Below are 19,286 nucleotides of genomic sequence, written 5' to 3' on the forward strand. Positions count from 1 at the left end.
AGACTATTTGTGGGTGGCTGTTTGTTGTTTCACCTATCAATTCGTGTCGATAAAGTATAATAGGGTAAATCCTGTATAGTGATTTATCCTATATAGTGCTTGCATAAAGCAAGTAGTGCATACACTTGTAGCTGCTATGTATCTTTGTAATTCATTGTAAGCCCCCTTTTGAGGCACCCCCCGCCCGGTTTTTAAAAAAAAATACAAGTGGGCTCCCCCAAAGTCCACGGTATAGTTCGAACACTGTCAATATCCCAAATAGAATTCTATATAAAAAATGGCTCACCAATGAGTCTGGTGTAAGATGTAAGGCAGGCCTGATAGTCATCGTTGAGGCAGCTGCTGATGGAGTGAGGGGTCATCTGACAGTTTGTGTGGAAATCAGCCAGTCGTGACCTTGGCACAAAAACACAAAAGCAACATGAAACTACTGTCCATGAAAAACAAAGTGCGGTCAGTCTATAGTTTTGCCTAGGGGTGAAACATTGGGGAAAGTTTGTGTGTATGTGTTTATGCCTGAAGAGGCCAGCTGCAATCCACAAAGGACCGAGTTTGAGTCTGTGCATGTTCAGAGGCATCTTCAGCTTCACACATCACTGCTTTTTCTTCAAGATAAGGGGAAATCATGACCATTTCTCTCTCTTTTGCTGTCTTTCATTCTTTCCCTCTCTTTTTTCCTCTGTTCATTATTAGTCATCGTTGCTGACCGTGACCGCAGCATGTCTGTGGTTCAGAGGCATCCTGAGGGTCAGGCAGAAGACAGGACATCCTCTCTGCAGCATAAGAGAGAACAAGAACTTCCACAAATACTTCAACTGTCTTCTTATAGCTTAGCCTTCCAATCTCTGTCTGTATAAGGAAATAAATAAACCTCTGGCAATTTGTTGTTGCAGAGAATTTTAAACATTGTCAGACAAGTTTACAGATGCCATTGACATGCAGTATTTCTGTCCGCCTCCTGCAGGAGATCTGGGAACACTGCTGTGTGGCCCAACAATTGAACAGACACAGCGGACGTTTCTCAGCACCCACAGACATCACCAGTCCAACCACACACCCAACACATAGTCATCTGTCCTTTACATTTATGGTCATTTCTTTGCTGTTTGGTAGCTTATCGGAACGGTTTATAACAGAACTGTGATCTCATTAGTAGTGATCAGAACTGTGATCTCATGATCTCATTAGAAGTCATACTGTAGGCATTGTTGGTTCCAGCACGCATACATTTTCATATGTTGCAAATTTCATATGTTTAAAACGTTGCAAATTTCATATGTTTAAAACATTAGCATTTTGTGTATGGGTGACTTTAGAGATGTCCAAATGTTTATGAATCATTTTATGTTCATAGAATATTGAATTCATGGAATTAAAAGGTTGATTTTATTGTATTTCATCAATAAGATTAATGAGCTCAGAAAAGTTTGTGGTTTGTAAGATCCACGTGTTTAATATTTTTTTTGTGGAAACTATGATTTGTTTGTTCAGGATTGTTTGAATGCAAAGTTTAAAGAAAAGCATTTATTAGAAATCTTTTGTGACATTACTAATGTCTTTTCTGTCACCTTTGAACAATTTGATTTGTCCTTGCTGAACAAAAGTATTATTATTATTATCATTCCCCAAGTAGTTAGGTTTAGGATTGGCATAGGATTGGGGTTAGGGGCTAAAAAAAAGTATACTAAACTAAAATGTATACTCTATACTGAAATGTAACTATCCTATTCTGCAGCTGTGTAGATGTGGCCGATGTGATTCTCAGATTACTCACTTTGTCCAAACAAACAGTGTGTATGTTCTTTATTATTTATCAAAATTATGGTTTTAAAAAGTTACTGAAGAAATCATTCCATAATTCCTATGAATCTGCTAAAATGTAAGTTTTTCTCAATGACAGATATCCAAAGAAGCCTTTTTACTCCTCATACACTGTATATTTTTCTGTAGTCCGGAACAACAAAATCACATCCAATCATGAACATATTTTATATTAAATATACAGACACGTGGAGCGTGATTTTACCACTAAGAATTTACAGGAGACCGAACTAGCGAATTATAAAATCACATCATGCAGTGCTTCTTATAGTCCGACTAGTTGAAACAAAATGTTTCACAATGGAAAAAAGTTCAAATTGACAGTTGCATCAATGACTTATCAGCCTTGCAATTGCATAATTCATATTAAGGTAGCTCCACAGAAGAATGGGTTCTGAAACAACCCTACTATTAAAATATGATTACAAAAGTTGGCTTGCATCACACTATTATTATTGCATTTTTCAGACATTATCTCCAGTCTTAGAAACTTCTCCTTCAAAATCCACTTGGCGAACACTGTTGTTCCAGTGCCTTTTGTTGCACTCAAAGTTTGAGTCAGACAGAAAGTACAGTTAGAAGCAGGTCTCTGTGGAATGTAGTACTACTAAACACAGATACAGTCCCAACGGCATCCGGTGTGTATTTAACTCATACACACTCCCTCCTTTGTAAATACACCTTTTAATTAGCATACATCTAAAGACCCCGCTGTGATTTACATCTCTAATTACATCTGTTCACGCTGCTGGAATCAAAATGGAGAAGTGCAAGAAATATTGATGTACCAGTTGGGTTCCCAACATGATATAAATACTTGAAAGAATGGGGGCTGGAAGTCATAAAACCTCACAAAACTTTCCAAGCTCCCTGTTCTAACTTTTTCAAACTATTGCACAATATGACAAGATGTTTTATATCCTGTAATACATTTACAATGTTTTTGTTTTTCAAAGCAGAACCAACAATGTCCAATGAAATATATACTTGACAAATTTTTGGCAAAAGCAAAGTTTATTCCAATGCATTTACTAATAAATAATGCAAAAGCCCATATCCTACATAAATTATTGCAAGGGATTCCATGAAAAATCCAGGCTTACTCTTTGCCCTGAGAAAATACAAAACAGAACCAGTGCTACAGTCTGTTGTGAATGAGCCTGTAAGTTGAAACACATTGCTCAGCAGTGGTGTGTGGTAAACCTCTGAAGAGGCAAAGTTCTCTCTCAGAGTTTGTTTTATCTTCAGTCCAATATAAATTAATTTACCAGTTACATTTGATATTTTACAAAGTTCCCAGGTACATGACATATGGAACACTATTTCCCTTACACTACACTCTCAGAAAAAAAGGTACAAAGCTGTCACTGGGGTGGTACCTTAAGGTATAAAAGCTAAAAGGTACATCTTTGTACCTTATTTACCCCTAAATGCTACAAGTACCTAAATAATTGTATATTAGTAAGTTTTGAAAGGGTACCACCACAGTGACAGCTTCGTTATATTTTTATTTGTATTAATTTATTTTAGTTATTTTTCAGAGAGCAGGGACTTCAACAAGCAATTCATATTAGAATATTATTATATATGTATATTAAAAATCTATTTTTTTTAAATAAATCACATCAAAGTTTTTTTAAAATTACATTAATGCAGTAGAATACAATATTTTAAAAAAAATTACTACTAGCTGTTACTTGGGTATTATTATTATTATTATTATTATTATTATGCAGAGTGGTTGCTAAAAACCAGATGACTTGCAGCTCATTTTGTGTTTCAAGTGATTTTAAGTTTATTTTGATTTGGACATTACTTAAAATGATAAAGTGTGAATGTGAGAGTTAATTTCTTTGTAATTAATCCATCCATTTTAGCCAATCATGTGGTTTCAACAATTGCACTCAAAAAATCTATAAAAATAGGGCACAATGTACTGTATTAATATGTAGGAATTTTCTGTATTATTTATTTATTATTATTATTATGATTATTATTATTTTACAGGTGTTCTGTTTACTTCTGTTGTGTTTTAAATTAATGGAAATGTCTGTAAAAAATTAATGGATAATGTCCTGGCAGACAATTATTATTATTATTAATATTTTATGTAGGTATGTATGTATTTTTTATTTAATTTTTTTTACAGTGTCGCCAATCACAGCAATGTGGACACACTATATCCTCTCATGTGACTTTTTGCCTATATTTGTCAGTGAGACAAAAATGAGCTCAAGGGAGGCAAAAAGAGTAGTCCGCAGTTGCAGTCTCCCTCTGAAAGAGTGTTATTTTAGAGAAATTAGTGGTTTATACATTATTTGATCTTTTATTTTGTAATATAATATTTGTTTTATTTTTTGTATTGTTGATTATTTTCCCTCTGTATCCCTCTGGGAAAAAGCATTCCTGTTCTTCAGCTGCATCTTTTGAGATGCTCATAGACATAGTGACAAGTGATGGACACTGTTTCCCCCCATGTAATCAGGAATTGAAATTGCTGCCTGTTTTAGACTCAGTCAGTAGTAATAGCTCTTATTCACTCACCTACAGCTGCGACATTATCAGATGACGAAAGACTCTGAAACGGGACCTCTTTTAGTTTCTACTGCATTAACCAGCTAATGAAGCAAATAATGCTTGTATTATTTGTTCTACGTCTTATTTGTTCTCTCTCTCTTACAGTATATTAGTTGTAATCTCCGAGCACATTGCACTTTTCCTTTTTGCTTCAGTGTAATGAGATTTTTTTTCTTTCTAATTTTAGACAGACTTTACTCCATCTAGTCAAATGAAGTACTCATCCTGCTAATGTGTTTAAGCCAAAAGAGGAGTGTGTTTTTATGTCATGCAGAGCTGTTATAGTAACTGAAATGTATCTTATAAGCAGAGAAGATGCAAGAACCTACCAAACAGTTGTTTTTCATGGCAAAAGCAGGCAAGATAGACCAAGATAGAAAGGTTGTAGCAGCAGGTTTTGCCTTTCAGGTGAGGACAATATAACTGCTATAATTTACTGTTCACTTGAAGTTTAGAAAAGGCTGTCTAGGATTGTTTGGGCAGAAAGTGCTCTGGCATCAAGATAAAGCACATTTCAGTTCTTGCTAGGACTCCTCTATTATACCTGAGCGGACCACTCACTGCTCAAATTACAGCCTGTCTGCCTTCGTAGGGTTAGAAAGGTCCTTTTAGATTCTCTATTCTCTGAGAAAACCCCAAAATGAGCACTGCTAACAGTTCTTTCATTTAAAAAAAATAAATGCTTAAAATTCTGTAATTTGGTCAGTTTTTGTGATAATGAATCTCGATCCAGTGCTTTTCAGGCAAATAGTTCATTAATATTTTTTAAACTGTGCTTCTCGTTGCTATGGACGGCACTGAAACAGAGGAAGCGTTAGCGTTTATCTTCAAAGTGTACAGGAATTAAATGGAGCGGTAGTTTGCAATTAATTATTTCTAGTTCAAGTATTTTTGAATCATCAAAAATTTGTTGGACAGCATATTTAACATGAATAAGGCTGTGAGGGACAAATATAAATTCGCACAATGTCCAGTATTTTGGAGCCCATTGACTTTCACTGTATACACAAAACATACCTTAAAATATTTTCTTATTTATTTTTCCAAAATAAAGAAACAATCGACACCAAGGTATGCAACATTATAACCTATTGAACAGACTGTACATACTGCATGTGCAGTACTTGTTTATGTGACAGTGAGAAGAAATTACTTAATCTGATGGCACAGAGGCCAGGTTTTTTTTCAAACATTTTGAAGTTTGGTGAATAAAGATTAAAATCTGCTTTCATTGCACATGGAGCACCTGAAGCTATACCTCTCAATTGGCTATTGATGGAGTCACCCTATACTTGAGAATGAAAGAGCTCTCCTGATGCTAGCTTGAAGGACAAAGAGCTGAGCCACTTTGAGACTAATGATTGACACTGATAAACAAAAGGGCCCTGCACCTTATGCCAAGAAAGCAATTGAAATGGTCCAATCTCTATTGAATTTCAGACTTATCGATGTTGAGGGCCATTACTGGGCCTTATTACATTAGATTAATCTTCCAACAGCGAGGGGGGCATGTTCAAATTTATTGATTCACCTCAGAGAGAATAATTTCTCCTCATATTGTATATAGTAAACTTGAAATATTTAACTTAAAAGGATGACAGTGCTGCTTTTGCAGTCTAGGCGTGTATTAGATTGTGGGCTTAAGAAACTGTAGAGCAGACAGCATGTTTAATTTAACACAAATTAAAACGAGGCTATGGAGGATAGAAGTACAATACCTTGGGGTCGATTGTTATTTTCTACTTCACAAAAGAAGATATTTTGAGGGATGTTTTAATTGTTTCTGTCCATAGCATGATTACAAGTGAAATAGTTTGAAAATAGTTCAACACGACAACATTATTAACTATTGTACGTCTCTGAGCAACACAGAGTTTCTGAACAAATCAGTTGAGTGAATAATTCAGCGGCTCACTCATAAAGACAGTGGCTACGTCCAAAATGGCATACTCTCTGAGTAGGTACTTCTTTTGAATAAGTAATTACTTTGCGTCTGTTAAAAAATAACTTACATTCCCAAATCCTCTCCAGTGGCCTCATGTGATAGCAAAATGTTCATTGGATGCGCATTTCAGAATCGTATTATATTATATTTTATTTTATATTATTATATTATTAAAAAGGCAACACAATTCTGCAAAAAATCTGTTTTTTTGCTCTACCAAAGATACCCCTGCCACTAACACATAGCTTCACTTAATCCTTTCTCTTTCCATATGTAGTCCTGACACTTACAAAAATCTTGCTCATCCTAGTCAGGGTCATGATTGAGCAGAGAAGTGGGTCAAGGTACCTGTGTTAAAATCGATCTGTTCTTTGCTTTCTCCCTGTGAGAGCCTATCCAAATCTCTCAGACAAATCAGATGCAGTGAAGGAAAAACAACAGTGGAGACTTCAAACATTTTGATATGTTGCATTGATCCAGCTTCAAATCTGTGCATGAAAGAGCTTCTGAGCTGAACAAGCCAAATGATTTGATGCCTCCTGAAGTGCCTCCTGTATCTTTTGTGTTTTTTATGGGTCTTCTTACTCATCTGTTGTGATCAGCTGTAATTCCCAAACAGAGTTTTTACAGTAGTTAAATAATTCAGGTAGTCCCCTCTTAAGTAATGAATAATTATTATTAGATGGTCCATAGTTCTGGACATGTATGTTCTGGTCAATCACTGTTGATCTCCATGATGGCAAAGACATTGTTCTTTGTTTGTCTATTCTTACTCCATTATCTGTATATACCAAATCACTTGCTTCTATCATTACATGTGCTCTGTTCCAAAACACAGTGAGCTGCCTGCAGAGGCATTTCATAATTGGAAGGCTGTTCAACTCATCTAGCCTACAGTAGATGCCTGGTTTTGGAATTTTAGAATTTAACATTTTAGGGAATCATCACAAACATCTTTTGTAGAAGAATGCATTGTGTCTACAGGCCTGTTCACACCAAGGAAAATACCTAACTATAAAGTTTTAACAATTGTTCTAATTATGTGAAGAATAGCTACAGATGAACAAAATCACTTAAATCCAAATGATGAACAATAAAAACATTCAGTCAATCAGAATCCATCTGACTTTAAAGCACTTGAGGATTTAAAGCAGCAGACATAACTTCACTGCATGCTTCAACTACTTTAACTTTATTTATATAACAATAAGTTGACCAATGTACTGTACAATATGTCCAAAGATAGTCAATAAATAAAACCATATACAAACATTTCAGCCAGAAGACCAACAACTACACAATAAATCAGCTATGATTAAAAATAGATATTAATATATATGATTCTTTATAACATGCTTGCAATAAGCAGAATGTCTATCATCTGTTGGTGTGGATGCTAATATAGTTATCATTATGGTTATCTTTATAGTTACCGTTCTTAGTGTGAACAGGCCTCAATTTGAGAGCAATGTTGAATTATAAATGAACATATCACTCAAAACTGAACAGTATGAAAATACTTTTATTTAAAAAATGGATATTTGTGTTTATTATATATTTTTAAGCTTATTAGAATATAATGCTGTTAGCTTAGCATCATGCTAACTAGGGATGCACCGAAATGAAAATTCTTGGCTGAAGCCGGAACCGAACAAAATGAAACACTGGGCCGAAGGTCGAATACCGAACACGATTTTTCACGTTTTTTCCCCATGTATTTTGACAACTTTTTTCACCATTGCATAAATTAAATTGCCAAAATGTGCTTTTTACTCTTTTGTCTTGTTTTTGAAAGAAAAAATCAATTACAAAACAACAATTTAAAAATATTTAACACTAAACATTTTTTAACATTCTAGCAGACATTATACCAACAAAGCACAATTTAACTTAAAATGAATAAGTTAATAAAATAATATTTTTTTGGGCGATCAGACCCCCTTCTTGAATCAGGCATGTATTTTTTACTGTAAAATTAAAAGCAGCCTTGCTGAGCAGAAGAGACTTCTTTTAAAACATTAGAAAATATTACAGATCCCAATTTGAACACTATGTGTGTGTTATAATAAATGTATTAACAGAGCTGTTGTAATTATTACCATTATTATTGTCTTACTTTTTATTTTATTTGACAGAACAGTAAAATTACAATACTAACATTTATGAATGTTGGAGTTCTTGCTTTTTGTCAACTTTTATATTGGCAGAAACGCGCAGGAAGACCTCAATGCTTCTTTTTGTTGACAACAACAGATTTATAAATGAGTCTCATTACGAATACGTCACACGTATCGCATTGTCACATGCCTTGTAGAAATTAATAAAAATGTGACTGAGCAACTGATGAGTAACACTGTTTCAGCGCAGATTTTCGCTTTGGACTTTGAACCCTGGTTAACAAGCAGATCCGCAGCGAGTTCATGCAGCGCTGTCAGAATACATGCAATTCGAGCGTGTATTAGAAAACATAACGTTCTGCAGTTTATTTACTAATTGTTTAAGGCAATTTCGCAATTTCAATCATCATACAGTAACCAGCAACAATCACCCCTTCCTCTTCTCATCGAAGACATGCGATGCAGCACTAAACAGTCTCTCGCTGTCTGTGCTTGTAATGATTTTTCTGTCTTTCTCGAACAGTTTTAAATGCTTCCACACTGCTGACATTATAAAGAGTGTGCACCTCTCACTTTTCGCTGGTTGCTATTTGATCGCGTCATATCATTGTTCGGTACAATTTATTCTTTTTTTTGCTATTTTCGGCCGAATAATTTCGGTTGCTGAACATTCGGTGCATCCCTAATGTTAACGTCAACCCCAAGTGAAATTGTGAGTTGAGTTGCCTATGAAGAGCAAATTGTTCACTTATTAGGTTCCCCGATGGAAGATCAATGCTGCCTTAGGAAATAGGGTAGAGAGGCAGGTTATGGAACAGTTATATGGTGTCTCTTTTCACACTTATAACAATCCTAACCAATGTCAGTCCCTTTGTCTCATATGAAAATTGTATTTATCTTATTTCTCATCACTTAAGCAATTTCAGATAAGATATGCCAAAAAAAAAGCACCTCAAACTCAACAAGGAAGCTTCTCTTTCTTCCAAGGCCTTACCTTCTCTCTGTCTCTCCATCTAGTTAAAGTTACACAGTAGGACCCTCCAGGTATGTAGAATCCCTGCATTATCACAGGTGACCTGGTTTTGTGGAGCACATTATGAAAACAGCTGCATCATGTTGCTTACACAACAGAAATACAACCAGGTCCTTCATGACACCATTTTAATTCAGCTCCTTGTCCAGGCTTTTGTTATTCTGTGAGTGGTTTAATCAGGGGCGGACTTACCCATTAGGCAAAGGTAGGCGACAGCCTTGGGCCCCCCAAAAGCCAAGGGCCCCCTAAAATGCTTTTCATATAGGATATGCGCATTAAGCGCGGACACGCGAACGGTTGCTGTTTATGGTGTTTATTACCACGACAACTGTCCGAGTCAGTGGCGCCTGCAGGTGTACGGCTGTAAGCACTATGAGTACCTTGAGCGCTCAGACTGACCTGAGATTTGCCCCGCAAACATTTCGACTGAACCCATGCCATTAATTATGAATTTATCAGTCTTTTGCATGCCAAAGTCAATTTCTGCATAGAAATATTACGCCAAATAGAAGCAGAAAATCGTGCTATACGCACTTTCATGAGATCGGGTAAACCTACAACAATGCATTTGTTGGCTATTTTACAAATGGGAATACAACGAATTCATGACAATGTTTACATTCAAGCTACCCATAAAATGTATAGTGAAAAGTACTTTAAAAGTGTCTGGAATGCAATAGAGTAATTTTAAAGCTGTTTTTTAAAGCATTTGCTGCATGGATAAAAAATATAAATAATTAACATATCATACAAAATTGCGTTGCAGCAAATCCTTGAAATTTTAAGGTATTCAGAACAGAGCAACATAAAAATCTGAAAAAGCAACTATACAATTATAGAACAAAGTTTTACATATATGCCATTATAATTAGTGTTTTATTTTTTTAACTGTATGGAATTATAAAATAAAACGCAAATTATAATCGGGCCTTCCATCAATTATAGTGATGAAAAAATGACTAATTGTAATGTGCCTTTAGAGAGAAATGCACGGATTACATAATGAAAGAGTTTATTTTATTGGGAGTCGGGAAAAAAGACGGGCTAAATTTGAGACCCGTGCAGGGCTTTAATCCACTTCATCCAACGCTGTTTTGTTCTCATCTGTGAGCATGCTCTTGATATATGTATTTTAGGTGTGTAAATGTATAATTGTCTTTTCATTATTTTTTTCAGTTTTATTTAAATTTGTAGTTAAAACAACTAAAAATAAATATATTTTAAAGTTTAGAATTAGACAGCACACAGGCTTACGCTGAAAACAACAAAATGGAACCTCAAGGTTGATCTAGGAAAATGTGTGCAAATGTATAGGGCCCCATTCCTATATTTTGCCTGGGGCCCCCAATTCACTAAATCCGCCCCTGGGTTTAATGCAACTCACTTCTCGCCAACAAAACTGCATTTACTGATCCATCAAGTGCATCCAAAACCCTTGACTTTGTTTGACTGTTTTATTTTCACATTACATCTTTACTCAAGTTTCTGCGCTGGCAGCTGCTGCCAGAATCATATTCAAGACATTGTTTTCAGCCAGTGCAGTCACTGGCTTGGCGCCCTTCTACCTGCAATCCATTACCTAACTGTACACCGCACTCAGACTGATGTGACTGGCTACATCCAATTTGGTCATCTAGATTTCCTATCACTCCACATAAAAGCCATGTCACTTGGCCAGGTCAAGAAATCTTTCCATACTTCAGCAGAATGCACTGTGATGTGCTTAGTACATATATAAATCAGTAGAAGAAGCCAGAGAAATGTTGATTATATAGTTTTATATGTTCAGCTTTTTGTTGTTCTACATAAACATGCATTAGACGGACATCTTTGACCACTGCATTGCATCTTATTGCTTTTAGTCTCCCCTTGTGAAAAATAAGTGCACTTAAAGGGATATTTTACCCCAAAATGAAAATTCTGTCATCATTTACTCACCCTCAAACCGTTCCAAACCTGGCTGAATTTCTTTCTTCTGTGGAACATAAAATATATTTTGAAGAATGTTGATGTAATGTAACCAAACAGTTCATGGTCCCCACTGACTCCGATAGTATATTTATTTATTTTTTCTATACATATGATCTATATATACAGTATTAAGTCAATGGCTACCATCAACTGTTTACAAAAATTCTTGAAAATATCTTCTTTTGTGTTCAATAGAATAAATAATTTCATACATGTTTGGAACAACTTTGGTGAGAAAAAATGACAGAATTTTCATTTTTGGGTGAACTTTCCCTTTAACTGTATTGAATGTGCACTTGTAGTGTATTTTTAACATTATATAATTACAGTTGTAGTGTATTTGTAAATATAATCTAACTGTACTTGCACATAATATAATATTAAAATAAAACAAAATGCCACTTAAGTGTACTTAAAGGGAGTACTCTTTATATTTCTTAATACACTTAAATAGTGTATTTTGCCACATTAAAAGTTTTACTCTCCTGAAATACATTTGAAATCATTTTTTAAATAATATTTTGTTGTGATTTAAAGAAGAGCACTTATTATGATGTGGTGACTAACATACTAAAGCACATGCAAAGTACTTTATAATTTTAACTATACTGTGTTATTTGATATTACATTTCAAGTTAACATTTTTAAATTTACTAAATTGCAACCTCACCACTGCAAATGTATAATCACACACACAAATACACACACACACGCACGCACGCACGCGCACACACACACACACACACACACACACATGTTGGTTTTTATGGTTTATGAGGACTCTCCATAGGCTTAATGGTTTTTATACTGTACAAACCGTATTTTCTATTGCCCTACACCAACCCTACCCCTCACAGGAAACTTTGTGCATTTTTAGATTTTCAAAAAAACTAATTCTGAATGATTTATAAGCCTTTTAAATTATGGGGACACTCAAAATGTCCTCATAAATCACCTTCTCGTTGTAATACCTATGTCATACCCATGTTATTATACAAATTTGTGTCCTCATAAACCACATAAACATGCACACACACACACACACACACACACACACACAAGTTTAAAGATAGAAGTTTGTATAGAAATGATTTTAAAGTATATTTTAGTTTACCATAAACTCTTGTCAGCACATTAAGCAGTGCACTTATGCACTGCTTAATGTGTACATATGAAGATGAATATAATTCCTACCTAAAATGTAGGAAGTAGGAAATAGTGGTTCGAAAAAGTACTTTAAAGTTTAGCTAATTGCATTTAATGTAAATTTAAATGGTAATACATTTATATTATTTATTAACTGAAATTAACATGCAATTCGGTGTCTGAAAAAATACATTCAGTTGGCAACTATAAGTATATATTTTTACAGTATATATATATATATATATATATATAATTTTGTATTATTAACAGTACTGTTTTGTAAAGAAAACTAAGCTACACTATACTTCTTTTTCACAAGAGTTGCACAAGCATAAAGTTTCTTTTAAACAAGCTAAAATGTCTAAATAACTGCTGTGTCCCACATTTTTAAACACAAGACCTCTGTGAAGATTCTCTGTGAACAGCCCCTTTTGTAGACAATAGGCATCAAGGCACCTCTCTACATTTTAAGAGCACAGTTCATTTGCGCAGTTTCTTCTGAGTCATTGTGGCATTTTAGAGTGTCAAGGTTCAACACAGAAAACTGACTTTGAAAATCTGTTGATACCTCTGTTATTCACTTACCTCTTGCTGCAACAAGCATATTTAAGCCTTTCTCTCACATCTGGCATTGCTGTGCAAAGATAAATAAACTCAGCAGTGGGACAGACTGCTCATTTGCCATGTTACCCGTATTTGGAAAACACACCACATCCTGCTGCATGAAAGCCTGTCAGATCCATATACTTCTCCAGCAGAACCCTGACCCGGCTCCTGTTGCGGAGAGATCGATAGCTAACCCTATAAGTCTGTGCTTTATTTGCCTGGGCTGTATGCTCCAAATATTTGGCCTCCCACCAGTCCCCATCAAAAGAGATAAACAACATTCCTGTACTATAAATGGGGGGGGGGGGGGGGGGTGCTTTATGCAAATAGTGCAAATGGTGCTAGACAGATATCCTTAAACTACATTCTTCATTCTGAAAAAATAAATAAATAATAATAATAATAAAAATTACAATTGGTGTCTGATTTGGCTTGTCACGACCGTCAGCACTGTAGCATCACAATAGATAGAGATTCAAACATGAAATGAAAATGGCAGGCTTGAAACGCTCCCAATCACAACAGCAAGGAACAGAAGCTACAACAACAATCATCCTGAATACAGACCTCTGAATCCATCAGAACTTGAGACACTGAAAAACGCAACACTCAATATGGCCGCTCTATCGAAGGCGGGGGCCTTCTGAATAAAAGAGCCAATCACTAATCTGTGAAGTCATCGCGTCACTGCAGCTGCCGTTAGAAGTCCCAGAAGAAGCAGTCGAGCAACAGATTATTTCTCATTAGATGTTAGCATGGTTGTCATTGCTAGGAAACATTGTTTTGCTAACTGTGTTTACTATGGTAAACGTGCTGAAGTTACGTTTGTTCTCATGTGTATCATGTGGCTTTACAGTTTTGGTTTGCTAAGTAGTAAAGCATGGCCAAAGCCAGGTAAAGTACTTATTTGCTGTGTTTGCAAGTACTTAGAAGAATCAGTCGATCAACAGAAGAGAACAGCAGCTTGAAAGTGTTTTGTTTCTTTTCTCATTCAATTTTTGCAGTTGTCGATGCTAGGAAACATTGTTTTGCTTACTGTGTTTACCGACAAGGCACTTGAGTATTGCTTTTCTCCCTTTCTTTACTTTTTGTACACCTTGTTCTCATATACTTATTTTAGTAAATTTTACTCACTATGTGCTTTCAAATCTCTACTATTGCTACTAACACTCGTAAATCACACTCTGGGAGGGGTGGAGCTACTGGTCTACTTATCTCAAATGAATGCAAATTTGATCCTTTACCATCTCTTACTGGCAACAGTTTTTTTGAATCACACGCAATTACTATTACCCACCCTGTTAAAATCCATTTAGTAGTTGTTTATCGTCCCCCAGGTCAACTGGGTAACTTAATGGAGTAGTTGGATATGTTACTCTCAAACTTCCCTGAGGACAGTACTCCTCTGGTACTACTCAGTGACTTCAACATCCACCTTGTCCTCATTGTCCAAGCTCTTGTTCTCTCCAGACTGGACTATTGTCATGCTCTCTTGGCGGGCCTTCCGGAATGTACTATCATGCCTCTGCAACTGATCCAGAATGTAGCAGTGAGAGTGGTGTTCAAAGAGCCGAAGAAAGTCCACGTCACACCTCTCTTCATCAGTTTGCACTGGCTTCCAACAGCTGCTCGCATCAAATTCAAGGTACTGATGTTTGCCTACAAGACAACCACTGGCTCTTCACCAACACACCTAAACTCACTAGTTCAGACTTTTGTGCCCTCCAGAAGCTTGCGTTCTGCAAGTGAACAAAGCTTTGTGGTGATATCTCAAAGAGGCACAAGTCACTCTCAAGGACCTTTTCCTGGACTGTTCCCAGCTGGTGGAATGACCTGCCTATCTCAATTCCAGCAGCTGAGTCGTTAGCCATTTTCAAAAAAACATCTAAAGACACATTTTTTTTTGTCAGCACCTGACCAATTAATACTAGCACTTAACTATTCTATTCTATGAGTTTTTTTTCTAATTTATAAAAAAAACGTTGCTATGTGTACTGTGCTAGACTAACTGAGACTTGTCACATTACTTGTATACTGTTGCTTTGATTGCTTCTATTAAAAGTCGCTTTGCATAAAACGTCTGATAAATGATTAAATGTAAATGTAAATGTAAGTCCTGTTTTCTATAAAATCAGTCAGCGTTCTGAGATGCACACTTAGGACTGCGCATGCACACTGGCAGGTCTAGCCTGAAAAATATCCTTTTTTAACACTATTTGAGCAAAAAAAACAACATTAATGAGACAGTTGTCAAAGAAATAGGAGCTGCACTTGCATGCATGAAAGGCATTTCAAAGGCCGCCAAGTGAAATGACTTGCCTTAAATGGACTTTGCAAAATTGTTAAAGGAACATTCCATTTGATCATTTTGCAAACATTATGGGAAAGTTACATTTGAATGATTTCTGAATGTTCTGAAACAAGTAGTAACATTTAAAAAATGTTAGATGTACGTAAAACGTACCGTCAGCAGGACTGTTTGACTACTTTACAGATCATTTGGTCTAAAATGTACAACCATTTTGCTACTTAAAAATCCATTAAAATAATTAATCATAAAAATGACAGTATAAACAATAAGAAAAATATGATCTCAGTGAATCTACCATATGCAATTCCATTTATACCTTCACAAATATAATTGAAGCCATATGGCCTCATATTAAAATCTAAAGGCCTGTTCACATTAAAGAACAATGTCTGTATTAGTGTAAATGCTCAAGCTGTTTAAAGTCAGGTGGTTTTGCCTTTAATAAAACATGATAACTTGCACTGAATATTGCAGAGACCAACACTAAATAAGACAAGTGTCACTGAGGCAGTATGTGAATATTAGAACTTAGTAAACAAATCATATCAGTAGTCATGCTGCTTATTCAGTCTCTGGAAATTAAATATGCCATGAACTGCTCAGAATGAAACTCCAAATATAGAACGAGATTTGCTATGAGGCAGTATGTGAATATTAGAACTTAGTAAACAAATCATATCATTAGTCATGCTGCTTATTCAGTCTCTGGAAATTAAATATGCCATGAACTGCTCAGAATGAAACTCCAAATATAGAACGAGATTTGCTAAAAAAAAAAAAAAAAATCCTTGTTCTCCTGTGGAAACTATTACATAAGATGGATAATACCAGGACTAGGATTTGGGCTAAAAAAACAAATGCATTAATTTGTTGTGTCATATTGACATAAATAGGGCATGGTTAGGGGCAGTCAACTCAAGCTCAACATAGAATAGAATAGACTCTCAAAAAGAGAGGAAAGACATGTAATGTCATTTAACTGATTTGGTTGATTCTGGTTCTTTTATTTTATTCTTTTTTTCTTTTTGCCACTGTATAAGCACTATAAAAATGGTTCTTTTAAGAACTGCTCACTGAAAGGTTTCTTGGGGAACCAGAAATGTTTCTTTTATGGCATTGCTATAAAAACCCCTTTTTGGAGTGTATATTGTTAAGTTCTTGACAAAATGATAACATAAATATATAATGTTTCATTAAACATATGTATGAGTATTTATAAGTAATTTTTTTCCAGAGGCATATGAGGAGGGGAATCAACTAAAATCCAGATCTTTCTTGTTCTGAGACAAATTAAGCCCCGAGAGAAGACAGAAAATGAGGGGAAGAAGAAAGAGGAATGAAACCAGAAACCACATTCGAACTCATGTCAACCTAACACAATGTACATACATTTCTGATGCTCCTTGCCAAGGCCCAAAGCCACTGACCTCTAGTGACATTTGAACTGAATGAGATACTGACAGTGAATGAGCCTATTGAGATTGACTCAAACAGTGTTGAATCAGTGAGGTCATGGGGCCTCCTGTGGCTTTAAATACTCAAGCCCTGTATGAGGCCGCAGTGTCATTCATTATCCAGTTCATCATGTATTCCTCTGCTCAGACAATGCCATCACTCACAGCTCCGACCGCAGCTGCGGCCAATGAGAGATGATGTGAGGCCAATTTCCACTGCAATGGATTCAAGCCATGAGGCGAGGATGGATGGGGATTGTGGAGACGGATGGGACGGCTGGCTTATTCTTAGATGGCCCGGTACAGTTACAGAACTGGATTAAGCTGACTGTGACATTCATGTTTTATAACGCCAATCCAAACAGAAATCTGTGATTCAAGATGGGCAAATTGATAAAAATGGAACAGGAACATGCACACACAAATGCATAGGCTACACTGTAAAATATTATTGTGATTTTCCAGAATAGTCCTGGCTACTAGTTGCTGTATTTTCACAGTATATTTTTACAGACCAGGACATGAGTGAGCATTTCTGTCCCAAACAGTATAATTTCCAGGGAATGTATGAATTTATAAAACATTTTATTTGAATGCAATAAACCATATATTAATATGAAATATTATTACGTTTGAATACTATCTGTTTGAATATCTTTCAAAATTGTATTTTTGCAAGGGAACACTAATCACCACAATGGTTGTATATATATTTTTTTCCAACTAAATTTTACAGACATTTATGATACATAAAATCCTGACCATTTTTTACACTATAGTTAATGTTTATACATATTGTTGGCAGCACTACTGGTTTTCGTGGCAGTGTGAAACAGTAAATCCTGCGATTCATCGATCCTAAACACGAAGCTGTCATCCGAAGGAAGAGATGCCTTTTCGCCTACATTATCGCTCTTTCTATTTCACATAAACACACACCCACGTAAACACCTCCACAGACGTGCCTCCACACAGAGCAAAGAAGAGATTCATGTCCATCCTTTGCAATCACACAAACAGTGATTGTACGACTGCTTGCATACATCTGATGCAGTAGTGCTTTATTACCAAATAACCTAATGCTAAACATTTATGCCACACAAGAACAAATCTGTCCACTTAAAATTCCTCATTAATGTTGCTTCATATCTCCAGTTAACTTATATCTCTGATCTCTCCTTCAAAGTGCTTTCATACCGCTTCAAAGTAAAAAATCAGCAGGGAAACATGCAGTATAGATGATTCCCAGATTGAGCACTTGAACTACGCATCCACTTATTTAAAGTAACAACAGGAACAGCGTCTTCTGTCCTATAAGTAATGTGTGCATGTGTGTCCTTGCGTGATTGTTTATTTTCAATCGTTCGTGGGAATATTCGTATAATTGGTTTCATTAATGCTCCAGTGATTATTTGGTTATGCATGTGTTCAATGAACCTGTCAATCATTGCTAAATGCACATTACTACCAAAGGCCATGTTAACAAGACCAGATTGTCTTAAAATTTGAAAGACATTAATGTGTATCAAATTGAATGAATAGTTTTCTTTGAAATGCACTATTCTGGCATATCAACTGTTCACACTATGTGGCTATTTTTGCTACATTACAGAGAATTACAGATAACTGCTTGTCTACCCACATCTTCCAGCACAGCCATGGATTAAGCGTTGGGATGCTGCACGGTATCTGAAGACAAAAAGCAAATTCATGTTCGATGCCACTTCTGTAATTTGCATATAATATGCATGACCCTTTTTGAATGATCAGGCTTCTGTTCCTTTGGTGTATCAGCACCAAATGTTGAACTAAATGCATTTAATATAAAAATAAATTTTTATGATTCCAAAACTAAATAAAATAAATTAAAATGGCCATTGAAAATGTCCAATTAATTCATTTTTTGATACTTGGTATGTAAGAAACCTGTGAAAGCCTGTTTCCGACACAAGATAAAAAGAGTATCACAAATTGTACTTTTTTCTTGCAATATTTAGTTTATATCTTAGAATTTTCTTGCAATTATGAGATTTTTAATTCTTAATTTTCTGAAAGAAATTTCAAAACTGTGAGATATAAACCTATAATTCTGAGAAAAAAAATCTAAATTGTGAAATATATACTCAGAATTGCGACGTGTAACACTGGAATTGTAAAATCGGAATAACAAGAAAAAAATCTGAAAAAAAAGAATTGTGAAACCTTTACAATCAATATAATGATTTTGAAACACTGGCAGCCCTAATGAGAAAATTTTGAAATATATATATATATATATATATATATATATATACAGTGGGGCAAA

General features: G+C 35.4%; 1 protein-coding gene across 1 annotated transcript in view; it reads right to left on the reverse strand.

Moving 5' to 3' along the window:
• The window catches only part of LOC107565329 (GDNF family receptor alpha-2-like), a 99,159-nt gene that overhangs the window by 17,009 nt on the left and 62,864 nt on the right, over nt 1-19,286 (reverse strand). Inside the window, exon 5 of the mRNA XM_016250548.1 lies at nt 287-396. Coding sequence (XP_016106034.1) covers nt 287-396 — 110 coding nt within the window. The remainder of the gene's footprint in view (nt 1-286; nt 397-19,286) is intronic.

Source organism: Sinocyclocheilus grahami, unplaced genomic scaffold, assembly GCF_001515645.1.
Source record: "Sinocyclocheilus grahami isolate Dianchi unplaced genomic scaffold, SAMN03320097.WGS_v1.1 scaffold994.1, whole genome shotgun sequence".
Lineage (NCBI taxonomy): Eukaryota > Metazoa > Chordata > Actinopteri > Cypriniformes > Cyprinidae > Sinocyclocheilus > Sinocyclocheilus grahami.